This window comes from Leucoraja erinacea, chromosome 6 (assembly GCF_028641065.1).
Source record: "Leucoraja erinacea ecotype New England chromosome 6, Leri_hhj_1, whole genome shotgun sequence".
In the NCBI taxonomy this organism is placed as follows: domain Eukaryota; kingdom Metazoa; phylum Chordata; class Chondrichthyes; order Rajiformes; family Rajidae; genus Leucoraja; species Leucoraja erinaceus.
Window position 1 is genome coordinate 15,045,111 of NC_073382.1, and position 27,312 is coordinate 15,072,422.

The window sequence follows — 27,312 nt, forward strand, 5'->3', positions numbered from 1 at the left end:
AACTCTCTGTGTGAAGAAGTGTTTCCTCCTCTCTGTATGGATGGTATGTGGTTGAATCACAAATTGTTGGAATAGTTGAAACTTGGAGTAGGAAAGGCGTGGATGAGGAACAATCATGGTGACCTTGGTGCATAATAACAGCGGAGTGGTGTAACTATGATAGAATCTGTACAGAGAGCAGAAACATTGCACTGGTTGGATTGTTATCTGTTCTTACTGATAACATCTGAAAGTGGGTAGAACTGGAGGAAAGCTACAAAACAAGAACAAAGTAAAAGAGCAAGCAAAAATGCTTGCATTACAGTATTGCAATTCTTCAGGTTACAACCGATATTAAATTCCCAGCAATTGCTGATGAAAATACTGATTAAATAGAGCAACATAAAGGGGCTAACACATTAGAAGTGAACCAATAATACAACATTTGGAAAGAAAGAGAGGCATATGCATACCTATACCCTTCAGAGGTTTATTGGACAAAGTTACTTCCATAGATTTCTTTTTTTTAAATGTACTTACTATTGGAGTTGAGTTGATAAATGCGCTAACTCCTTCCTCAAGAGAAAGGCAAAGAAAAGTGAGGGACTTTCTGCACTGCACTGGTTAATTCTTATCCATCAGTCGGCATCACTAAAGCAAATTATCTGGCTGTTTTTTTTTGTAAAATGTCACTGTGTGCAACTTGTTGGCCATGTTGTCTTCAATAGACAATAGACAATAAACAATAGGTGCAGGAGTAGGCCATTCAGCCCTTTGAGCCAGTACCGCCATTCAAGATTCAAGATTCAAGATCAAGATTCAAGATTCAAGATTCAATTTAATTGTCATTTGGACCCCTTGAGGTCCAAACGAAATGCCGTTTCTGCAGCCATACATTACAAACAAATAGACCCAAGACACAACATAATTTACATAAACATCCATCACATCGCTGTGATGGAAGGCCAAAAAAACTTATCTCTCCACTGCACTCTCCCCCCCCCCCCCCCCCCCCGATGTCAGAGTCAAAGTCATTGTGATCACGGCTGATCATCCCTAATCAGTACCCCGTTCCTGCCTTCTCCCCATATCCCCTGACTCCGCTATCTTTAAGAGCCCTATCTAGCTCTCTCTTGAAAGTATCCAGAGAACCTGCCTCCACTGAGGCAGACTCACAACTCTCTGTGTGAAGAAGTGTTTCCTCGTCTCCGTTCTAAATGGCTTACTCCTTATTCTTAAACTGTGTCCCCTGGTTCTGGACTTCCCCCAACATCTGGAACATGTTTCCTGCCTCTAGTGTGTCCAAACTCTTAATAATCTTATATGATCCCCTCTCTCATCCTTCTAAACTCCAGAGTAAAAAATCCTGTAATGGTTCAGAGAAAGCAGTCTGGCACATGAAGAGAATGGAACATCTGGCTCCAGATTCACACGGCAGACTACATTTGTATCACCTCTTTAACACTGCAAAATGCTTCACGTTTGGACAGCCTGAGGAGATACTATGGCAGTGGACCTGAAACTTGGTCAAGAAGGTAATAGACTTAACAGAAAATGCCTGAAAATCTCAGCTGGTCTAACAACATCTCGGGATACAGTCGGTATTTCAGGTCAATTAATTTTCATCAGATATAGAAAAGTGAGAACCCCAGCATGTTTTAACTCAGAGAGGTTGAAGGACTGAGAGAGAAGAATGGAAGTTTCAGTAATTGGGTGGAGTTCTAAATTATCCAGGTAATGTGATGTCTTTCAGAAAATTAAAAAACCCTCAGATGATGGAAATTAAAAAAACAAACAGAAATTGCTGGAAACAGCTACCCGCAAGAACCTTTAAAGCACAGATGTGGGCAGTCAGTGCAGGGAATAAAAAATCAAAAGAATTGTGAGATGCAGATAACAGCAGCTTGATGGGAAGTTGATGTAAAAGAAAATGCTGGGAAGTTAGGGCAGTATATATGGAGAGGGAAAACCTGAGCCAAGCTCATCAAGTAGGAAGGCCATTTACATGAAATTGCTGAATTCAGTATTGCGTACTGAATTGAGTATATGGTGTGAGAACACTATCTTTCTATATCTTTAAATCCTTGTTGCAGCAGACATCCCGCAGCCAAACTGGGGCCCTCCCTTGCAACGCCCTGATGATCAGAGAGATTTAGAAACAGGTCAAGTACATGTTGTAAATAATGAAAACATTTACAATTCTTTTAGGATTACAGATGAATTTCATTTCGTAAGTTTATTTAAGCCATCAACTATACATTAAAATAAAGGACATATCAGATTGTTACTTCACTTTCATTGCATAGCAAAAGGACTTGAGTATAGGAGCAGGGAGGTTCTACTGCAGTTGTACAGGGTGTTGGTGAGACCACACCTGGAGTAATGCGTACAGTTTTGGTCTCCAAATCTGAGGAAGGACATTATTGCCATAGAGGGAGTACAGAGAAGGTTCACCAGACTGATTCCTGGGATGTCAGGACTTTCCATATGAAGAAAGACTGGATAGACTCGGCTTGTACTCGCTAGAATTTAGAAGATTGGGGGGGGGATCTTATAGAAACTTACAAAATTCTTAAGGGGTTGGACAGGCTAGATGCAGGAAGATTATTCCCGATGTTAGGGAAGTCCAGAACAAGGGGGTCACAGTTTAAGGATAAGGGGGAAATCTTTTAGGACCGAGATGAGAAAAACATTTTTCACACAGATCGTGGTGAATCTCTGGAATTCTCTGCCACAGAAGATAGTTGAGGCCAGTTCATTGGTTATATTTAAGAGGGAGTTAGATGTGGCCCTTGTGGCTAAAGGGATCAAGGGGTATGGAGGGAAGGCAGGTACAGGATACTGAGTTGGATGATCAGCCATGATCATATTGAATGGCGGTGCAGGCGCGAAGGGCCGAATGGCCTACTCCTGCACCTATTTTATATGTTTCTATGTTTTTATGTTTCCTCATAGGTGGGTTGCTTCGTTTAATTGGTGCTGTACAAGGAAGGAAGCAAGGGCTCAGCAAGAGGCAAAACGCATTCAGGTCTCAGATCGTGGATGATTTGTGCTTTTGTTGCAGTAAACAGATGTGAAGGTAGATGGACTGATATACACTCAGTAGCTAATCTGTCAGAGTTGCCGGCTTGCTGTGCCCGAAAGTGGTTTGATGTTTTAAAAGGTAACTTATATACTCACAGACCGCAGAAACAAACCCATCAGCCCAAATCGTCCAGGCACCATTTATGCTAGTTTCATCTGCCTGAATTTGGCCCACGTCCCTCTAAACCTTTCCTATTAAATATACCTGCCCAAGTGTCTTGTTATTTATTGTACCTGCCTCTAGCAGTTCATTCCATATACCCACCACCCTCAGTGAAAATGTTGCTCCTCATGTTCCTATTAAGTCCTTCTCATCTCATCCTAATCTATAGACAATAGACAAAAGGTGCAGGAGTAGGCCATTCGGCCCTTCGAGCTAGCACCGCCATTTCATGTGATCATGGCTGATCATCCCCAATCAGTACCCCGTTCCTGCCTTCTCCCCATTTCCACTGACTCCGCTATATTTAAGAGCCCTATCTAGCTCTCTCTTGAAAGTATCCAAAGGAATTCTCTGCCACCACTGCCCTCTGAGGCAGAGAATTCCACTGACTCACAACTCTCTGTGTGAAAAAGTGTTTCCTCATCTCCGTTCTAAATGGCTTAACCATTATTCGTAAACAGTGGCCCCTGGTTCTGGACTCCCCCAACATCGGGAACATGATTCCTGCCTCTAGCGTGTCCAAACCCTAAATAATCTTATATGTTTCAACAAGATCCCCTCTCATCCTTCTAAACTCCACAGTGTACAAGCCCAGCCGCTCCATTCTCTCAGCATATGACAGTTCTGCCATCCCAGGAATTAACCTTATAAACCTATGCTGCACTCCCTCAATAGCAATAATGTCCTTCCTCAAATTAGGGGACCAAACCTGCACACAATACTCCAGGTGTGGTCTCACTAGGGCCCTATACAACTACAGGACCACTTTGCTCCTATACTCAACTCCTCTTATTATGAAGGCCAACATGCCATTCGCTTTCTTCACTGCCTGCTGTACCTGCATGCTTACTTTCATTGTTTAAGAAGGAACTGCAGATGCTGGAGAATCGAAGGTACACAAAAAAGCTGGAGAAACTCAGCGGGTGCAGCAGCATCTATGGAGCGAAGGAAATAGGCAACGTTTCGGGCCAAAACCCTTCTTCAAACCATTTCGGACCGAAATGTTGCCTATTTCCTTCGCTCCATAGATGCTGCTGCACCCGCTGAGTTTCTCCAGCTTTTTTGTGTACCTTGCTTACTTTCATTGATTGATGAACAAGGACCCCCAGATCCCGTTGTATTTCCCCTTTTCCCAACTTGACACCATTTAGATAATAATCTGCCTTCCTGTTTTTGCTACCAAAAGTGGATAACCTCACAATTATCCACATTAAACTGCATCTGCCATGCATCTGCCCACTCACCCAACCTGTCCAAGTCACCCTGCATTCTCATAGCATCCTCCTCACAGTTCACACTGCCGCCCAGCCATGTGTCATCTGCAAATTTGCTAATATTACTTTGAATCCCTTCATCAAAATCATTGATGTATATTGTAAATAGCTGCGGTCCCAGCTCCAAGCCTTGCGGTACCCCACTAGTCACTGCCTGCCATTCTGAAAGGGACCCATTAATCCCTACACTTTGTTTCCTGTCTGCCAACCAATTTTCTATCCATATCAGCACTCTACCCCCAATACAATGTGCCCTAATTTTGCCCATTAATCTCCTATGTGGGACCTTATCAAATGCTTTCTGAAAATCCAGGTACATTACATTAACTGGCTCTCCCTTGTCCATTTTCCCAGTTACATCCTTAAAAAATTCCAGATGATTAATCAAGCATGATTTTCCCTTCATAAATCCATGCTGACTTGGACCGATCCTGTTACTGCTATCCAAATGCGCCGCTATTTCATCTTTTATGATTGACTCCAGCATCTTCCCCACCACCGATGTCAGGCTAACTGGTCTATAATTCCCTGTTTTCTCTCTCCCGCCTTTCTTATAAAGTGGGATAACATTAGCTACCCTCCAATCCACAGGAACTGATCCTGAATCTATAGAACATTGGAAAATTATCACCAATGCGCCAATGATTTCTAGATTTTTGCCACTTCCTTAAGTACCCTGGGATGCAGACCATCAGGCCCTGGGGATTCATCAGCCTTCAGTCCCATCAGTCTACCCAACACCATTTCCTGTCAAATGTGGATTTCCTTCAGTTCCTCCGTCACCTCATATCCCCTGGCCACTAGTGCATCAGGAAGATTGTTTGTGTCCTCCTTAGTAAAGACGGATCCAAAGTACCCGTTCAACTCATCTGCCATTTCCTTGTTCCCCATAATAAATTCACCTTTTTCAGTCTTCAATGCTCCAACTTTGGTCTTAACTAATTTTTTCCTCTTCACATACCTAAAGAAGCTTTAACTATCCTGCTTTATATTCTTGGCTACCTTACCATCGTACCTCATTTTTTCTCCCCGTATTGCTTTTTTAGTTATCTTCAGTTGCCCTTTAAACATTACCCAATCCTCTTGCTTCCCACTCATCTTTGCTACGTTGTACTTCTTTCCTTCTGTTTTTATACTGTCCCTGACGTCCCTTGTCAGCCACGGTCGCCCCTTACTCCCCTTGGAATCTTTCTTCCTCTTTGGAATGAACTGATCCTGCACCTTCTATTATTCCCAGAAATACCTGCCATTGTTGTTCCACTGTCATCCCTGCTAGGGGATCTTTCCAGTCAACTTTGGCCAGCTCCTCCCTCATGGCTCCATAGTCCCCTTTGTTCAACTGTTACACTGACACCTCTGGTTTAACCTTCTCCCTCTCCAATTGTAGATTAAACCTGATCATATTATGGTCACTACCTCCTAACGGCTCCTTAACCTCAAGTTCCTTTATCAAATCCGGTTTGTTACACAACACTAAACCCAGAATTGCCTTCTCCCTGCTAGGCTCCAATAAAAGCTGCTCTAAGAATTTGAGCTACCTCCATTTGTTATTGATTCCCCTGGGCAAAAGACTCTTCATTCACCCAATCTATTCCCTTTGAGATTTTATACACCTCCATATGTAGCGATGTTACAAAACTTACCTTCAGCGGCGCTGCAGTTCTGCCACTGGCCGTGTGCGCGACTTTGGCGCCTTTTTAGGGGGGGGGGGATTACAATGCTGTTTTCCTCCTGCCTGTCAGCGGCGGATTTCCTCGGTCTGCTAAGCTGCTGAAGGATAATCGATCCGACTTCCGTTCCCGTTTTTTTTTTTTTAATCGCGAGACAATTTAATAATTTGATTAAAATAAAAAGCGACTTCTAACGCCCTCAACGCCTACAACGTGACGGATCTCAAGAACGGGACAAAACAAAGGGAGAGTCGTATATTTTGCATATAAACTTGCTTCTTGGGATGGCGTTAATCTAATTTTACGTTGCGAAAATGTGATTTGGGCCCCATACGAACCAACAGTGTTTTTCCTCCCACTATGGAGTTCAAATTCACCGCAAATACAACGTTCCAATCGATCGCGTTCCAGAAAAACCCACTCGCAAGATGATTTAAATGCTCTTTTCTTTGGACAATCATGTCATAAGAGCATCTAAATCGTCTATATTTTGTGTTATTGTCTACCCATAGTCAATATTTTTATACTAAATATCAGTTTTAGTCCCATCTATTGTGCAAAAATATAAAATTGTTGATTATATTGAGTGGATGTTTCCAGATTAATTTATGGGAATTAAACATTAAATTCCTTCCATCTGGCATATGAATTCATGACAGTGAGATTTAAAAATCATGTTATATTGTGAATTCATGTGTGATTGCGATTAGTTTGTTATTTGGATACCCAGGCCATTTAAAAAATATATCTTTTTGTTAAGAAATGGAATCTACAGTAAATTGTTAATGGGAAAGTAGCGGATAGAAAGGCATGGCATGCGTAGTCTGAAGAGCAAAAACTGAATTGAAAAGTTGAGGAAAAACAAGGTGTACAGAGTTGTTGCTTATTGGTTACAATTGGTTACAATCTGAGGAGTATGATGATACTACTGATTATGATATGCCAATGTACCAGCTAGCAACTGATCTTCATAAAGACTTGGTCTATTGCTAGAAATTGTAATTTATTTACCTATCTGTTAATTACAATTTCTAGCAATGTACCAGCTAGCAACTGATCTTCATAAAGACTTGGTCTATTGCTAGAAATTGTAATTTATTTACCTATCTGTTACGGACTTACAGCATATAATACAATAATATTAAAGTTCTGATATTGAGGACATCACATTTTTGAATTTTCAAGGCAGTCTGGATGTTTATTACTATTTCCGTCACAATGGTCAATTTTGAAATTAAGTACAATTAGGTAATTAACTAATATGCTTTAATTTCAGGTCATCCAAGTAAGATGTTTTATTTTTGTTTCAGAATGCTTCAATCTATAATATCTGAAAATTTCATTCAGTTCTCTTAATTTTGAAGAATGTTATGTGCTTTTGACTGTCCTCTATCACAGCTTTTGTGTTAAGTCAATGCAAAAACAATAGGGAACATGATGCTAATTTCCGAGTATGAAAATGGCCATAACTTTTTTAATACTGAAGATATGAAAGTGAATTAGGTTTCAAATTAAACTTCTTTTTATGGTTTATCTGATGCGATAAATTGCAGACTTGATTTTTTAAATCTCAAAAATTTGTAACATTGCTACCATAAGCTACCTGCACTCCAAGGAATTAAATTCTAGCTTGGCCAATCTCTCCCTATAACTCAGTCCCTTAAGTCCTCGCAACATCTTCGTAACTCTTCATTGATCTCTTTTACAGCTTAACAAAGTTCTTAGAGCAGCGTTACCAAAACGGAATCCAATGCTCCAAATCAGCCTCACCAATGTTTATATTTATTTTGGGGATCGGAGTGAAATGCCAGAATTTCGTACTCAGCATATAAAGCTTAAATTCATACAGACACGGCACAGAAATGGACCCTTAAGTCAGCAAAATTCATGCCAAAGGTGAACAACCCTTTGCAAGGCTCAGTGCTGGGACCCCAGCTATTTACAATATATATTAATGATCTGGATGAGGGAATTGAAGGCAATATCTCCAAGTTTGCGGATGACACTAAGCTGGGGGGCAGTGTTAGCTGTGAGGAGGATACTAGGAGACTGCAAGGTGACTTGGATAGGCTGGGTGAGTGGGCAAATGTTTGGCAGATGCAGTATAATGTGGATAAATGTGAGGTTATCCATTTTGGTGGCAAAAACAGGAAAGCAGACTATTATCTAAATGGTGGCCGACTAGGAAAAGGGGAGATGCAGCGAGACCTGGGTGTCATGGTACACCAGTCATTGAAAGTAGGCATGCAGGTGCAGCAGGCAGTGAAGAAAGCGAATGGTATGTTAGCTTTCATAGCAAAAGGATTTGAGTATAGGAGCAGGGAGGTTCTACTGCAGTTGTACAGGGTCTTGGTGAGACCACACCTGGAGTATTGCGTACAGTTTTGGTCTCCAAATCTGAGGAAGGACATTATTGCCATAGAGGGAGTGCAGAGAAGGTTCACCAGACTGATTCCCGGGATGTCAGGACTGTCTTATGAAGAAAGACTGGATAGACTTGGTTTATACTCTCTAGAATTTAGGAGATTGAGAGGGGATCTTATAGAAATTTACAAAATTCTTAAGGGGTTGGACAGGCTAGATGCAGGAAGATTGCTCCCGATGTTGGGGAAGTCCAGGACAAGGGGTCACCGCTTAAGGATAAGGGGGAAATCCTTTAAAACCGAGATGAGAAGAACTTATTTCACACAGAGAGTGGTGAATCTCTGGAACTCCCTGCCACAGAGGGTAATCGAGGCCAGTTCATTGGCTATATTTAAGAGGGAGTTAGATGTGGCCCTTGTGGCTAAGGGGATCAGAGGGTATGGAGAGAAGGCAGGTACGGGATACTGAGTTGGATGATCAGCCATGATCATATTGAATGGCGGTGCAGGCTCGAAGGGCCGAATGGCCTACTCCTGCACCTAATTTCTAATTCTATGTAACCCCTTTACACAAATTCTCATTAATCCAATTTTTATTTAATTCCATGCATTTACCAAGCCTTCCAGATTCCGCCATTCACCGACACATGACAGCGGCCAAATCACCTACCAATCCATACAACTTTAGTGTGTGAGAGAAAACTTGAGGGAAGCCACGCCAACTTCAAACTCTGCACAGCTAACACCCTGGGTCAGAATGAACTCGGATCTCTGTCAGATGTTCCAGTGTGAAGCTTGACCACCAAAGCACAATAGATCCATAGTGGATTGTATGGCGAGAAGGGGAGCTTGTGGAGTTTAATGCAGATAAGTGCTGGGAGAGGCTGCCGAGATCAGAACCTTGTGACGGATGCTTAATGTCCTCTGAAATAGAACATTTTTGAAGTAAGAAATGGTTCACTTTGTCAACCTTGCCAACTTTTGAACCCTCATTGGCAGAGGTTGCGACCTAAGGTGGTAGACCCATCCCTGGGCATGTCAGCGGCATCTCAAGTATAGACCGTGGGCATGTCAGATCTATCCGCGGGCACTGACCGATATGTACATTCCACAGTCTCAGGCACACATACATGCAACATTGGGGCAACTAGGCATAAAACAACAAGGGAAGGATGATGAAAATCCGTCTTGAAAACGAAATGCTTGTAAAGACCGCATTGTGATTTTATTCTGTAATGCCACGTTTGACTCATCGACAAAATGGCCAAAAAAACTATTTCACAATTTCTGAACAAAGTTTTACTTTATTTGTAATTATTGAGTTTTATAAACAATTATTTCACCTCAAGTACACCTTTTTTTAATTTGACTACATTAACAGCCCTGTACATGTGCGTCCAAACTAGGTATTGTAATGATTCAAACAATGATCTGAGATCCTCAATGTAAATAGTTTGACCAGCGGTTCAGCAATAGTTATGCATAAGGCTTCTCTGTAAAATGCTACCCTTGCGTGCGGTAGTTCTGGAACTGACCACACTAAACTCTGCTAGCTGGCCTCCCACTTGTCCACTCTGTAAAATTTCAGCTTGACCAAAACCTTTGGAGCCAATTCCCACGCCCATTGGTTTGATTTGTCTCCTGTCAATCAGCATTCAATATTCATATTTTGATTGTAATGTTCTATTCCCTCTTTCCAGTCCAAACCGATGGCAACACCTTGTCTACACAGATCACCTTCGAATTGTAGAGTCATGCAGCACGGAAACAGGCCCTTCATCCATGATCATTGAGCACCAATTTACACCAATCCCACTATAATATTCTCCCCATGTTCCATCATTTTCTCCCCAAATTCCCTCCATTTAACAACACCCTAGGGGCAATTCACAGTTGCAAATTAACCTACCAATCTGCAGGTCTTTGTGATATGCGTGGAAACTGGAGCCCCCGGGGGAATCCCATGGGGTCGCAGGGGAATTGTGCAGACTCCTTTTATAGAAACATAGAAAATAGGTGCAGGAGTAGGCCATTCGGCCCTTCGAGCTTGCACCGCCATTCAATATGATCATGGCTGATCATCCAACTCAGTATCCTGTACCTGCCTTCTCTCCATACCCCCTGATCCCTTTAGCCACAAGGGCCACATCTAACTGCCTCTTAAATATAGGCAATGAACTGGCCTCAACTACCTTCTGTGACAGAGAATTCCAGAGATTTCTCCACCTAGATTTGATACCAAGCCACGTCTGGGACGATTGAGGTGGATGAACAAAAGCTCTGACAAAAACACAATCTTTATAATGTGTCTTAAAGAAGAGAAAGTGGGAGAGAGGTAGAGAGGTTTAGGAATTCCAGTGTTTCGGTTCAAGGCAGCAGAAGGCATGTTTGTAAATGGCGAAGCAATAGAAATCAGTAACTCAAAAAGAGAGCAGAATTAGCGGAGGGCACAATTTTCAGGTGTGTAGCATTGATGAATGTCACAATATGAAGTTCATAACTGCAGGAATCTCATGGCTTCTCCCTGTTTTCTGTGCATTAGTTTCCTTTGTTCACATTAAGGTTACCTAAAAGGCCACACTCAAAAATTAGCATATAATCTCTGTGAGTTGGCAAATGTTGATGCATTTAACACCGTTTTGGCTAATTTCATGAGCAATTGGCACAAATTGGTATTTTATAGAAAACAATCTACGTATTATGACATAAGTGCCTAATTTAGGTCAAAGGACTTGATTTGTTTGGCAAATCTGCTATGACATGTCATCAAGTCCATTGTTGGGACAAACACAATGTGAGTTCATGTTGGAAAGGTCCAAATAACAAGCATTTGTGCAAAAACAATTAAAATAGCAAAGTCATTGTGGAAACACTGAAAAGGTCAGGTGGAATTAGCGAAACAAAGTTAATGTTTCAAGTGTGGACTCTTTGTCAGAATTGGGAATGAGACAAGTGGAGATAAGCTCATTAAGGTGGAGGGAAAATGGGGAGGGGGGAATGTCGCCGACAGGTAAAATTGGGGCAAATGTGGGGATAAACTGTGAACATGTTGTCGAGTCAATGAGTGAATGGAAGAAATGGGAGGATGAGCACATAGACAATGAATGTGGGAGTTGGGAAATGCAAATCAGAAGAACCAGCCCAGCAGGTCAGGCTGGGTGTGCCCTCCATTCCTAGAGGAAATTAAATGAAAAAAAAACAAGCTGCTAATATCTCAGATGGATAATTGATACAGATGGAAATCGAGATATCGAAAGTCGTAGAATAATGTGTTCCTGATGACTTCAACATGTCCAGGTGAAAGATGAACTGCTGTTCTTCAAGCTTATGTTGGGCCTCTTTTGTGACAGTAGGAGGGTACAGCCTAATATGTTAAGAGTGTGCATGGGATGGGGAATGGGGAGTGGCTGAGAGAGATACTGCTGGCTATGAATAAACTTGGAGAACAGGGGGAATTATTGAAAAGGGTAAATAAAAGATTGAGAAAGAGAGAGATAAAGAGTGAGAAACGGTAAGCAAAAGAAGTGAGAGTGGGAAAGAGTAAGCAAAGAGAAAGAAAAAGAAAGCAGGAGGAGAGAAAAACAAGAGAATGCAAGAGAGAAAAAAAGAGGAAGAAGGGTTCTAAAATTTCACGATTAACATAATTGAGCTAGTGTAGAAACAACAATTTGTATCAAGGTAACAACTTTATTGGCCAACTTGCATTCAATTTGAGACATCACATACCAATGTGCCATTAAAAATCTATTATGTTGCACCTTTGAAAACTTGTATACCTTAATATTGCCATTATGACACTCCCTTTGGCAAATATCTTTTAGTGATTCATACAGTAAATATGCACTTGATGCCAAAACATAATCAACTCTTCCAATTTTAAATTGGGTAACCCTTCTTTTGGCCAAAAATAACTCTGATTGTTATGCTGTACAGTACCAGTCAACGTGTATATATTGAGCATTGAAGTCAGATACACAGTCCTTCAAGTCAGCCATTCGTTGTCAGTGCTGGAGTAGGAAATTGGTGGCCATATTAAGATCATTGTTTGAAGCTCTCAGAGCTTGCAAGACATCTACACGAGAAAACCCCATCTCCATCAGTCTTGCCACCTGTGAAAGACAAACAAGACCAACAGATTAAATATAACCTTAACACAACACTGGAAGCATGATTATATGTCCTGCACTGGGTCGGTGCCTCTATCTGAAGAAGGGTCTCGACCCGAAACATCACCCATTCTTTCTTTCCAGAGATGCTGCCTGTCCCGCTGAGTTACTCCAGCTTTTTGTGTCTATCCTCTATCTGCCTAATTCGAACCACACAGCATGGTGGGCAGCTATTTGGTCCATGTGTCATCTTCATGAAAGAGAAATCTAATCAGTATTTTGCTCTTGCTTTTCCCCTCAAGCAGCTCACTCCCTTTCAAAGATTGGTTGTCGAATCTGCCTCCATCTCCCCTCCTGGCAGCACATTACAGGTTAGCGAAGGAACTCATTTTACAAAATTTCCCCATCTAGTATTATCAGTTGCATTTGATCACAGGTTCTGGATGAAAGAAATATTCTAACTTACAGCACCCTCAAACTTTTATCTTTGAATATGAGTATTCATAATGGAAAAGAACAACCTGCACGTATTTAATGTTTTTTATGCAGTACAATCTCCTTATTTATTCACTTACAGGGTATGAGCATCAAGTTCAAGTTCAAGTGAGTTTATTGTCATGAGTCACTGATAGGACAATTAAATTCTTGCTTTGCTTCAGCACACAGAACACAGTAGGCATTTACTACAAAACAGATCAATGTGTTCATATACCGTAATATAAATATATACACACATGAATAAATAAAATGATAAAGTGCATATAACAGATAATTGGTTATTAATAATAAAATGTCTTGTCCATCACTGGCAAGGCCCTTGGTTTGGGGTGGGCAAAATACCTTCTTAAAATATTGCAGTCCCTCGGGGTGCTTTTGAGTATGGAGTTGTAGGATTTAGACCTAGCAATGATGAAGGACCACATATATATTTCCAAGTCAAGTTGGTATTCGAATTGCAGGGCATACTGTAGGTTTTTGGTGTGGCTTTTGTTCTCCATGGTGGAAGAGGACGTGGATTTTGGAAGTATTGGCAGTTGTCATGTTGGTGAGCGTTTGCTGTGTATTTTTCAGATGGTTCACATAAAACACAGTTCATCCGTGATGGAGGAAATCATTACTTTGGATGGCGATTGGAGGCGTTACTAGCTAAAGAGTCATAGAGTCATACAGCAGGAAACTGCCCCTTCAGTCCATAATGACCATGCTGAGCAAGATGTCGAGTCAAGTCAAGTTTATTCGTCACATACACATTCGAGATGTGCAGTGAAATGAAAAGTGGCAATGCTCGCGGACTTTGTGCAAAAAAACAAACAACCAAACAAACTACAACAGAATGTAACAGAATCACATATTCTTTTACATATTAAATATTGTGGGCGGAAGGAAAAAGGGAAAAAAACAGCAATTAAAAAAAAAAGCAGTAGAGTGGTCCAGTAAAGTTAGTCCCTGGTGAGATAGGAGTTTACAGTCTGAGGAATGACATTATTGCCATAGAGGGAGTGCAGAGACGGTTCACCAGACTGATTCCTGGGATGTCAGGACTGTCTTATGAAGAAAGACTGGATAGACTTGGTTTATACTCTCTTGAATTTAGGAGATTGAGAGGGGATCTTATAGAAACTTACAAAATTCTTAAGGGGTTGGACAGGCTAGATGAGGGAAGATTGCTCCCAATGTTGGGGAAGTCCAGGACAAGGGATTACAGCTTAAGGATAAAGGGGAAATCCTTTAAAACCGAGATGAGAAGAACTTTTTTCACACAGAGAGTGGTGAATCTCTGGAACTCTCTGCCACAGAGGGTAGTTGAGCCAGTTCATTGGCTATATTTAAGAGGGAGTAGATGTGGCCCTTGTGGCTAAGGGGATCAGGGGGTATGGAGAGAAGGCAGGTACCTGAGTTGGATGATCAGCCATGATCATATTGAATGGCGGTGCAGGCTCGAAGGGCCGAATGGCCTACTCCTGCACCTAATTTCTATGGAAGTTTCTACAGTCCTAATGGCCTCTGGGAAGAAGCTTCTTCTCAACCTCTCCATTCTCACAGCATGGCAACGGAGGCGTTTGCCTGAACGTAGCAGTTGGAACAGTCCGTTGCTGGGGTGGAAGGGGTCTCCCATGATCTTATTGGCTCTGGAGTTGCACCTCCTGATATTTCCTCAATTGCCTGAGGTGGTAAAGGCGCTGCCTTGCCTTACTCATGATTGCTGCGGCGTGTGATGTCCATGTCATATGCTCAGAGATGTGGACTCCCAGATATTTAAAACAGCTCACCCTATCCACAGGATCCCCATTTATACTCAATGGTGTGTGCGTCGTCGGATGATGTGCCCTCCTAAAGTCCACGATCAGCTCCTTAGTTTTTTTGATGTTCAAGAGGAGGCTGGTCCTGACACCAGAGTGCCAGATCAGCCACCTCCTCCCGGTAGGCCTTCTCATCATTGTCTGAGATCAGGCCCACCACCACAGTGTCATCAGCAAACTTGATTATAGAGTTGGAGCTGAACCTAGCCACACAGTCATGTGTGTACAGGGAGTACAATAGGGGGCTGAGGACGCAACCCTGGGGCGATCCTGTGCTCAGCGTGAGGGACTTTGATGCATTCCCTTCCATCTTGACTACCTGGGGTCTGGCGGTGAGAAAGTCCAGGACCCAGGCACACAGGGAGGTGTTGAGCCCTAATTCCAGGAACTTGTCGGCCTGTCTGGTGGGGACTATCGTGTTGAAGGCTGAACTGAAGTCTATGAACAGCATCCTCACGTAGCCCCCCTTCTGGCTGTCAAGATGAGAGAGCGCAGTGTGCAGAACCTGGGAGACCGCATCGTCCGTGGATCTGTTCGGACGGTATGCAAATTGTAACGGGTCCATGTTGCGAGTGAGGAAGGCGCAGGTGTGATTCTTCACCAGCCTCTCAAAGCATTTCATGACCACCGAGGTGAGGGCCACCGGACAGTAGTCATTCAGACAAGCTGGGGAGGCATTTTTTGGTACTGGTACAATGATGGGTTTTTTGAAGCAGGCAGGGATCACGGACTTGTCCAGGGAGAGGTTGAATATTGTAGTGAGCACCGGAGCTAGCTGCGTAGCACAGGACTTAAGTACTCGCCCTGAGATGCCATCTGGGCCTGTGGCTTTCCTCGTGTTCACCCGTGTCAGAGCTCTCCTCACGTCGTGCTCGGACAGCGAGAATGTGTGCACATTCCTCCCTTCAGCTTCGGTAGCCAGCATGCTGGCGGTATTGTCGTTAGTCGGCAGACCTGGGGTGGTGTTGTCCATCTCGAAACGAGCGTAAAAGGAGTTCAGGTCATCAGCTAGGGAGGTGCCGGCACTTCCAGTTGAGGGGGGGGGCTGCTCCAGTAGTTGGTTACAGTCTGTAGCCCCTGCTACAGGCGTCTGGTGTCCTGCTGCTCCATCTGCAACTCCATCTTGTCCTTATACCTCCTTTTTGCGTCCTTCACCGCCCTTCGCAGTCGGTAGGACTCTGCCTTGTAGACGTCCATGTTTCCTGATGCCAGGCCCGAGTTGTAGGCAGCGGTGCGAGCATTCAAGGCAACACGAACGGACCTGTCTACCCAAGGATTTTGATTCATTAATGCCCATTAATGCTAGTCCCATCGGCCAGTGTTTGGCTTATATCCTGCTAAAGCTTTCCTATCCATGTACTTGTCCAAATGTTTTTTCAATAGTACCTGCCTCAACTACCTCCTCAGGCAGCTCGTTCCATATACACCCCACACAAAAAGTTCTTTCGTCAGGTTCCTATTCAATCATTCCTCTCTCACCTTAAACCTAAGTGCTTTGATTATTGATTCTGTTTATTCTGGGTAAGATTTATTTGGCTATTTCAGAAAGCTGATGCAATGACTTCCCTTAATATTCTTTCTCTCTCCTCTTATATGCCACTTGAAACTTACTTTATTGACTGGCAGTGTTATACAATTGGAGATTGTTATTATGAATATAAATATAAATCTATCTGTTGGTATTCGATCGGGAGCTAAAGCACAGAGGTGGATGGATGATCTGAAAATTTAAACATACCGTAATTTCATGGAAGTGAAGACTTTTTTTGTGTGAAACGCACACATAAAAAAGGTTGCAGTCCCTATGAATAAAGCATGAGAGAGACATGTACACGCTACAGTGGTTACTCAGTGCAATGAAACCTACTGCTTATAATGTACTGGAAGGGCGATAAGGGACTTTTCAACAAAGTGTTGGACGTATCAAAACTGGCTTTTTGTAAAGGAGAAATTCGTAACTACTCAAAATTTTCTGACGAGTCATTTAGGAAAGATCTTAATGGCCTCCCACATCCCCATTTCACAAAAGCTCTTGTTAATCTGTATAACTATCTACCAGCAGCAGAGGGCAGTAATACTGCGACCCAAACATTGCAAATCCGCTGCAAAATGTACGGCTACACTACAAAGTATAAGGATTCTTCCAAGGAAAGGCCACCAAGTTATCAAAATAGAAGAATCTGATACTTTAAGAATAAAACTCCATCATTCCTCCCACCTCTGAATATCGGAGACCCAATTTGTCAGAGACCTCAGGGACGAGGATGTAGTTTGCAAATCATCCCCAACCACAGTGAAACATACCTTGACGACTGGAGGTTAAAGAGTGCATGTCAGTAAGATTGTTACTTAAGGGGACAACATAAAGATATACAGCAAAGAGTATCTGTCAAAAATGAACAATTTGGTTAAGACAGAAAATTAGCAAGCAATGTTTTAGTTTAGTTTAGTTTAATTTATTGTCAGGTGTACCAAGGTACAATGAAACACTTTTGGTGCGTGCTAACCAGTCAGTGGAAAGACAATACATGATTATAATCAAGTCATTTATAGTGTACAGATAGATACATGATAAAGGGAATAACGTGAATAACATTCAATGCAAGATAAAGCAAGTCAAATCCGATCAAAGATAGTCTGAGGTTCTCCAATGAGATAGACAGTAGTTCAGGACTGGTTGTTGTTCCGGATGGTTCAGTTGCCTGATAACAGCTGGTGTGCTAAGGAAGTAAAGACTTTGGTAAAACCCCGGTCAAGTACCGATGGACTTTACTTTCCTGTTACATTGTAACTTTGGGAGGGCAAGGGGGTAACTTCAAAGAGGTCAACTCTCAACATAATACCAGCCAAAGTTGGCAAGTCCACCATCTAAGAACCTAAAAAATAAAAATAGTCAGCTATTGCCCCTTGGACGTGCTCCACAGTTCAGTGAGCGAAATCTCACTGGTAAGCGCTGGCAATTCTTTGGCAAAATAAAACTTAGAACAGCACAGCACAAGAGCAGGTACATTGGCCCACAATGTTGGTGCCGAAATATGATGCCAAGACGTACTCTAATCTGCCTTGCTCTGCACTATTTCCAGATTAATGACATCCTTCGTATAGAAGGGTGATTAAAACAGGACACAACGCTAAATTGCGGCCTCATCAGCATGTTGTACAAGTGTAATATAACATCCCAACTTCCCAAGGCTGAAAGCTTTCTCGCTGACTCTATCAACCTATGATGCCTCTATCACGGAACAATGCACCTTCACTCTGAGATCCCTCTGCTTTATAATATTCCCAAGGGGCCTGCCATTCACTGTGAAGGTCCTGGGCTGGTTTGACTTCCAAAAATGCAACACCTCACATTTATCTGCATCCATTAGCCATTCCTTAGCTCACTTGCGCTGCTGATCAAGATCCTGCTGTAATTTTGATAGCCATTTTCACTATCTATGATATCACTCACTTTACTTTAGAATAGCGGGTGACCCAAATAACATAATACAATTTAAGAAGTGATTTAATAGGAAAGAAAATCTTAAATCATAAATATGAAATAATCTAATGGGGAATTCTATTACCTTAAATTAGACCATAAGATCATAAATCATGGGAGCAGAATTAGATAATTTGGCAGATCGAGTCTGTCCTACCATTCAATCGTGGCTGGTCTATTGTTCTCTCTCAACCTATTCTCCTGCCTTCTCCTCGTAACCTTTGATGTCTTTACCAATCAAGAGCATCAATCTCTGCTTTAAAAATACCCAATATCTGGGCCTGCACAGCTGTCTGTGGCAATGAATTTACCAATTCCACAGATTCACCATCCTCTGGCTAAAGAAATTCCTCCGCATCTCTATTCTAAAGCTACGTTCTTTCATTCTGATGTTTTGCCCGCTGCTTCTAGACTCTCCCATTACTGGAAATATCTTTTCCATGTCCACAGTATCTCAACCATTCAATTTCTGGTAAGTTTTAATGAGATCCTCCCTCATCCTTCAAATGTCCAGCAAGTACAGGTCCAGAACCAGCAAACACCCTCATATGTTAACGCAAACACAAGTTCACAAGTTACAGGAGTAGAATTTGGTCATTCGGCCCATCGAGTCTACTCCGTCATTCAATCATGGCTCATCTCAGCCCCCTAATCCCATTTGCCTGCCTTATCCCCTTAACCCCATAACATCATCCTTGGGATCATTCCCATGAGATTCAAGATTCAAGATTCAATGTAATTGTCACATGTACCAATTAAGACAGTGAAATTTGAGTTACTATACAGACATACCAAGTAAAAAGCAAAAATACACACAGCACATAAAATAAAGTTTAACGTAAACATCCACGACAGTGGAATCAACATTCCTCACTGTGATGGAAGGCAATAAAGTTCAGTCATATTCCTCCTTTGTTCACCCGTGGTTGGGGCCTTAGAACGGGGCTGTTGCCGTTGCCAACGGTCCACCGTTCAAGCCTTCTCGTCGGGATGATGGAAACTCCGGCGTCGGGATGGATCGGAACACTCCGTGGCATGGAGCTCCCTAGTCGGCCGCTTCTTACCGGAGGACGCTGCTTCACGGTGTTAAAGTCCCCAGGCCCCGCCGGCCAACACTGGCGATCCTTGACAAAAGATCCTAGGCTCCGCGATGGTAAGCCGCACCACTCCAGGTTGCAGGCCGTAAAGGGAACGTGGAGATGCCACACAGAGAAAAATTGCATCTCCGTCGAGGTAAGTGACTGAAAAAGGTTTCACCCGACCCCCAAACCCCCCCCCCACACATAAAACATACCAAGAGACATTAAAACAAACATTCAAGCCATACTTAAAATAATAAAAACAGAGATGGGACAAGATAGACTGCTGGCGAGGTGGTCATTACAGGCCTCATAAAACTATGGTCAGGAGCATGCGACCTGCATGCGGCAAGCGAGATCAAACCGGAAGCGGGGGCCGCGCGGAGGTCGAGTGATCCCCGTACTGGGCCGGCCCCACCAGTATGGACCTGCATGCGGCGAGTGCGACCAAACCGGAAGCGTGGGCCGCGCGGAGGTCGAGTGAGTGACGTGAAGTTCGAGCGAACTCCGCGGGAAGTTCGCATTTGACGTACGGCGTAAAGACGCTGCGTACTGCGTCGAGACGCTGCGCATGCCCGTCGAGGCGGCTGCGGGCCGGCAGGCCGTTGCCGCGTGGAATTTTTGAACAGGGTCAGTTTTTCGGAGCCCCGTGCGATGTCGGGACCAGCTCCGCACAACTCCATACGGCTCCGTCAATCGAAGTGGGACCGGCCCCGCGAGGCCGTACGGCACAAGCGACCACGTTAGGTCGCGCTAGACGCATGGAATCGCATGCTCGTGGGACAGGCCCTTTAGTGGGTTATGGGCCAAACGCATGCAGGTGGGACTACTGTGGGAGGGGCACCTTGGTCGGCATAGGCAAGCTGGGGCCAGAGGGGCTGTTTCTGTGCTGTATAACTCTATCACCTTCTCTGGACCCTACATTCTGGATGCCATTGGTTACATCTCTCATTGGCTGGCCCTTTCATTGTATTTCCTACAGTGTTGGTTGTTTTTTGAAAGGTTGTGAAATTTGAGTGCTATGGATATATAAATTCAGTGACCTGCCAAAAAACGATCTGGGGTTTCAGGGGCTAGAATGCCATGAACATTTTAGCTTTCCTGTTGGAATGTCTGTTACAATGGAATAAAGTATCGATGATCAAAAAAAAAATGCCAAGGCTGGAAATTAGTAACAAAAACAAAACCATAGGATAAAACGGTGCCTGACTAAGGATTGCAGGACTAAAATGTGGAGTGTATAAGAAGGAACTGTAGATGCTGGTTTAAACTGAAGATAGACACTAAAAGCTGGAGTAGTGGGACAGGGAGAATCTCTGGAGAGAAGGAATGGATAATGTTTTGGGTCGAGACCCTTCTAGGAGTGTTTCTCTTTCGACTCATGCTGCCTGACAAGCTGAGATTTTCCATCATTTTCTGTTTCTGTTAAAGTATTGAGGAAATGCATTCAAATTATACCACAAGGCCAATATTTAAATGATACATATTTATACATTTGCCTCTGCAAGTTCAGTTCTGTTGACGTCAGTATAGCCATATTATGAAACTGGAGGACATTTCTTGGTCACTTCTGCTTTGTTGCATATAAATAAGATACATTTCTAATCCTGTCAATTTTACAGTTTGTAATATTCTGGGCCTAATATCATTTAACGACTTTAGACCATCACAATTGCTTCCATCTTCACGGTAAGGACTACAGCAGAGAAAGAGTAGGCCCTTGCTTGGTATGGAGATTCTTGCTTTCCAATGGTGGTTTACACCTTTAGACTTGAGAGATACAAGCATGGAAACAGGCCCTTTGGCCCACTGAGTCCGTGTCGAGCAGTGGTCATGTAGTGATACTAGTGACACTTGCACTATCCTTACATCCTAGGGACAATTTACAGAAGCCAATTAAACTACAAAGCTATACGTCTTTGGAGTGTGGGAGGAAGACGGAGCACCCAGAGAAAACCCACGCAGTCACAGGGAGAACGTACAAACACTGTACAGACAGCACCCGTAGTCAGGATCGAACCTGGGTTGCTGGCGCAGTAAGGCAGCAACTGTATCGCTGCATACTGCAGAGCCCAACACTTCTGCTTTTCATCCACTGCACAACTCTCATCCCCAGCCTGAGATCTTCCACCTAAAGCGCGAAAACCTACCTGATCTCTCGGTTGCTAAACACTCCCCCTCCCATTCCCACACTGACCTTTCTGTTCATTGTCAGAGTGAGGCCAAGTACAAATTGGAGGAACAGCACCTCGCATTTCGCTTGGGCAGCTTACACCCCAGCGGTTTGAACATTGACTTCTCTAACTTCAAGTAACCGTTGATTTTCCTCTCTCTCCATCCCTCCCCCTTCCCAGTTCTCCGACCAGACTTACTGTCTCTGACTACATTTTATCTCTGCTTTGTTAAGGGCCTGTACCATTTGGGCGCCATTTGCACGTCACGCAGATGGCAAGCAAAGATTTTGTACATCTCAAAATCCTGGGGTACCGCGCGCGATCGCGCGTCACTGCCTATGTCACCACGCACACGTAATGTGCACCATGCGCACATCACGTGCACGGCACGACGCGACACGTAAATGATGTTGCGTAAATTACGCAAAAATGACGCCCAAGTGGGACCTTCCCCCAGATAACAATGATCTATTCTACATTTTTCTTGCTCTCCATCCTGTTTTCCTCACACTTCCTTATCTATGTATCTCCCTCTCCCCTGACATTAGTCTGAAGAAGGGTCTCGAGCCGAAACATCACCCATTCCTTCCCTCCAGAGATGCTGCCTGTCCCGCTGAGTTACTCCAGCATTTTGTGTCTATCTTTGGTTTAAACCAGCATCTGCAGTTCTTTGCTACACTGAGATCTTCCATTCCATGTCTGGGAAATGGATGATGCCTTTTCTTTGTCTAGTTTGCCATATCATTGCTGCTTAGTGGCGTAAGCATTTACACCTCGTTTGGACTCATGAAAACCCCTTCTAGTTTTACACCATAATCTCTATGGTTCTTCCTAACAAACATTCATTTATTTCCCTCCTCAAGCTTCCCCTGCCCTTTCATAGCGTAGCTTCTCACTGCCTTAAAAAGTATCCAACTCCCCTTCTGACCTGAAATCTCTTTCAGTCCCTTCATAGATGCTGCCTGACTTGCTAAGTGGTTCCAGCATTTTCTGATTTTATTTTGGATTTCCACCTTTTGAAGCACTTTTCCTGAAGAAAAACCAGATATGTGCAACATCGCTGATCAGTGAAAAAGAGATACAGCAGATTCCAAATATCCCCCGTGAAAAGGCTTATATTGAAAGATGATGTGATTTACAGCATGGAGACACAAGTAACTGCAGATGCTGGTTTAAAAAACAAAAGACACAATGCGCTGGAATAACTCAGCAGTCAGACAGCATCTCGGGAGAACATGGGCAGGTGACACCTTGTGTTGGGTCTTAACCTGAAATGTCACCTACCCATGTTCTCCTGAGATGCTGCCTGACCTGCTGAGTTACTCCAGCACTTTAGATTTACAGGCACCCTAGATTTACAGGCATGTAACTTTAAAGAAAAATGATGGCTTTATACCACAGAAATGCCCACCTGTTCTTCAGAAACTGCTGCACTCATTGAAGGGTTGTTCAGTCCACTATCTTGTTGCTGGTTGTTGGTATTCAATCTGCGACGTAGTGGAGGAAAGAACCTCTCCCAGTTAATCAAACCACCCTGGAAAATGCAAAGAAATTTAACAGATTTCACAATGCAATAAATTCTGTTACTCAACTCTCAGAAAGTAACGCTGCAAGGCCAGCTGTACATTGAACCTAACATGCAACAGTGCCGGCTTTTTTTCTTGAGGCATATACTACGATAGTGCAAGAATTGATGAAGAGATAAAAATAGGCAAGTGAAGGCAGCTGCTTGTTGCATTCTTGCCAAACTTCCATAAGAAAAGTTAACTGAAGTATAAGGAAGTGAACCAATTTTTAGGCTCCATGATATAAAATCCAAATTTAAGAAACAATGGTTAATCCAAGCAGAAGTAAAAAATTAACACACAATATTACCTCCTACCCTTTCAATGTTTTGTAATTTATCACTCATTATATTTTAATTATTATGGAGAATACCACCGGGTGGCGCCACAATAGCTGCCTTTCCAACAGTCTGCTCGTCCTTTTCTCTATTTTTTGTTTTTTAGTCTGTGTTAAATATATGTGTTAGTGATCTTTAGCTTTGTTTTATGTGGGGGTGGGGGTGTGGGAAAGGGGGGTTTGGGGAAACTTTTTTTAATTTCTTACCTCGACGGAGATACAATTTTATTCCGTATCTTTTCTCCGTCTGCACTGCGGCCTAACATCGTGGAGCTGGCGGCCTCATGCTGGGGACCGGCCTTGGAGCTCCAACCGCGGGAGTCTGCAGACTTTAACATCGTGGAGCTCATGGTCCCTTGATTAGGGACCGGCTTCGGGAGCTCCAGTCCGCAGGAGTTTTGACCGCACTGGTCGCGGGAGCTTCGACTGCCCCGATGTGGGGCCTTCGATGGCCGGATGCGGGAGCTTCGATCGCCCCGACTGCGGATGGTTCGACTGCCCCGACCGCGGGAGAATAAAGAGTGAAGAAGGTTAGACTTTATTGCTGTCCATCACAGTGAGGAATGTGGGAAATACGCCGTGGTGGATGTTTATGTTCACTTTTATGTAGTTGCGTGTCTTGCTGTTTTTTTAGTATGACTGTATGGTAAATCGAGTTTCACTGTACCTTAATTGGTACTCTTGACAATAAAATACCTTTGAACCTTTTGAATTTAAGAGACATAAATTGGTTCAACTGACGAGAAAATGAAATTTTGTACTCTGGAAAAAGGGAGCAGCTGTACTGGCCAAAAGGGTTTCTTCATGATAGTTATTTTCTCCCAGCTGGATCAGTCTTGTCTAAATGAAAGTTTTTGGTTTAAGTCTGGTGCATTAAGTGCATTTGACTCAGAAAAGTAAGAGTGCGTGATGAAGAGTAACCAAAAAATAATTTGTGTATTTTGGATTCCTACCAATACGCAGAAACGAAACATCGATATAATCGCAGCTGTGAAGCTACAAATTGTTAGACGTATTCTAGATTATTATGAGTGATAATTCTCCCCAAGTGGCTACAAAGCAGGCCCACATTAACCTTCACACATAGAACACAAAGCGCTGGAGTAATTTAGTGTGTAACATCTTTGGATGCCATGGATAGGTGACGTTTCGGATGGGACCCTTTTTCAGACTTTCACAAGGCATGCTTAGAAGATTTTTCAAACAGAGGCGGATTATAGTGTGAAATTCAGAGTTCTAAATCCTTGTTCAGTGAAGTTCATTAACACATTTTAAAAGGAAACTCAATACATGATTATGAGAGGGGTGACGCAGAAGAGTGAAATTGGACTTGGTGGCTGGGGTAGATGGAATGCTTGCACCACTGTGATGGGCAGCATGGTCTTCATTTGTGCTATGCCACTCAATGATGCTAAATATGCATTCAGTTACTGAAGCATAAGTGAACAGTAAATGAGCAGTCTAATGGAGATCTATAAACTGATTAAAAAACTATTTCCATTCTTCTCCGATCCAGCAAAACCAAAATGCAAACCTATAGGGATATAGCCCACAAGCCCATGGAGTCAACTTCCAGCAACTATCCATTTACACGGATCCTACATTATCCCACTGCATGCATGCCACATCCCCACACCTCCCCCCAGATTTTCCTACTCACTTACACATGGAGGCAATTTCTTATGGCCAATTAATCTATCAGCATGCAGGTCTTTTGGTTGTGGGAGGAAACAGGAGCACCCAGAGGAAATCTACATGGTCAATGGAAGAACTTGAAAACTCCATGTGGACAGCACGCAAAATCAGGATCAAACCCGTGTCTCTGGCACTGTGAGGCAGTGACCCATCAGCTGCTTCACTGGGCTGCCCTAAAATGTATAGTGCCAGTAACTAACGGAGTGTAAGCCTTGAACCAGCCTCCTGGCAATGAGTTAAATCAGGTCTTTCTCCGTATTTTCTGTGGGCAGGCATTTATTCTGAGGTTTCTGCTTCCCCACTGATACCAAACCGCATTTATATAGCAGTTGACATACAAAATATCCAAGTTATTTCAAAGAGTGGTCATCAAACCAAATTTGATGACGTAAAAAGATATTTAAACATGCAGCCAAAAACATGGTAAAACGTTAGAATTTAAAAAGCAGCTAAAAGAATTGAGAGACAAAAGGAACAATAAAGAAAATTCCTGTTTGGTTGTTTAAGGCAGGGATGTCCATGTTGGAGAAATGAAAGTCAGGAATGCACAGGAATTGCCAGTAAGTTGAGTTTTCAATAGTTATTGCTCAGCGGGAAACTACAGAGATAGGAAGTGGTAAAACATGGGGAGATTCAAAAGCAAGGTTGAGTATTGTACGCCTGGAGCCAACACAAGCAAATTATTCTGACAGAGTTACCACTTTCATTTCACTGCACATCTCGTATGTGTATGTGACAAATAAACTTGACTTGACTTGACTTGGAGCTGGGAATCAACCAGAAATGTCATGCACAAAACTACTTCCCCCACCACCCCATTGCATTGTTAGTTGCTTGATACTTATCTGGCTTATGCAAGCAAAAGTCGCATTAATCTGTATTAAAATATATTCATTTCTCCTTTTCTTAACTTAATCTCTTTAAATGCATAACTTCTGACAAGGATTGAGCAATATTCTGTAAACAATGTTAAAACCTCTGATTATGCCATCATGGTATGATTATTGCATAAAGTAGCTGGAAGCTGGAAACATAAAGCAAACTGCAAATGGTCATGCCTTCAGGGACATTTGATCTTGCATTTTATCAAGTCCTGTTTCTCTGAAAAGTGTCAAATTGCTGCAGTACCAAAGTGTTTAGTTAATCAATGAGCACCAAGAAAGCTGAATATTTATTCAACATCTCACCAAAAAGCCCAGCCCATGCTGTTGAATCCTCTTTATTAAAATAAACAAGACAAATAAAGAGGTCAGTAAAGCAACTTTTTGCGAATCTAAATCTGAAGGGCACACTTTTTGATAAACATCAATGTGGAGGCCACATTAGAGATTTGTCTTTCATCTGTAGTAGTTACAGTACATGGAAGTGGCAATCTGTATTCCCCTCATAAACATTGGCGTCAGCGATTTAAATGGGACTGAATTTCAAAAGAAATTTGCATGGAATGAAAATATGACCCCAAATTCGTTGTTCTGTTGTCGATACATATGACAATGAAACACTTTTAAAGGGGCTGTCCCATTGCGGTGACCTAATTGGCAAGTTTAGAAGAGTGCCCTCGACTCGTACACGCAGCATGGTTGACACGAGGTCCTAGGAGGTCTTTGTAACTCTCCTTCATGCTCGAGAGTAGTCCCCGCATACTCAAGGCCTCAACTAGGTCGTGGAGTATTTTTCAACATGCTGAAAAATGCCCACGAGTAAAAGGTCTCCATGGAAGAAAATTGATATTTTTTTTACTCGTAGGTTTAGTTGAACTAGGTCGTAGTAGGTCGGCATGTTATTCGTAGGTAATCGAGGGTAGTCAAAGGAAATCGAAGGTAGTCGAGATATGATAGTCTTCAACATAGTTGAAGGGAGATCGAAGGAGGTCGTCTTCACTCTCCACTATTCGGTGTCCAATTTTCCCGAAGCTAGTCGAAGTTAGTCTTCAACATAGTCAAAGGAGGTCTTCTACATAGTCGAAGTAGGTCTTCAACATGATACTTTTTCGAACTCTCCTAAACTCTTCTAAACTCGCCAATTAGGCCGCCACAATG

The 27,312-nt window shown here is 42.9% G+C and overlaps 1 protein-coding gene across 1 annotated transcript in view; it reads right to left on the reverse strand.

Moving 5' to 3' along the window:
* Positions 1-12,200: 12,200 nt before the first annotated feature.
* ubac2 (UBA domain containing 2) overlaps positions 12,201-27,312 on the reverse strand; it is a 193,102-nt gene continuing 177,990 nt past the window's right edge. Inside the window, exons 8-9 of the mRNA XM_055636664.1 lie at positions 23,088-23,210; positions 12,201-12,642 (exon numbers count right to left, since the gene is read on the reverse strand). Coding sequence (XP_055492639.1) covers positions 12,535-12,642; positions 23,088-23,210 — 231 coding nt within the window. The 3' untranslated portion in view covers positions 12,201-12,534. The remainder of the gene's footprint in view (positions 12,643-23,087; positions 23,211-27,312) is intronic.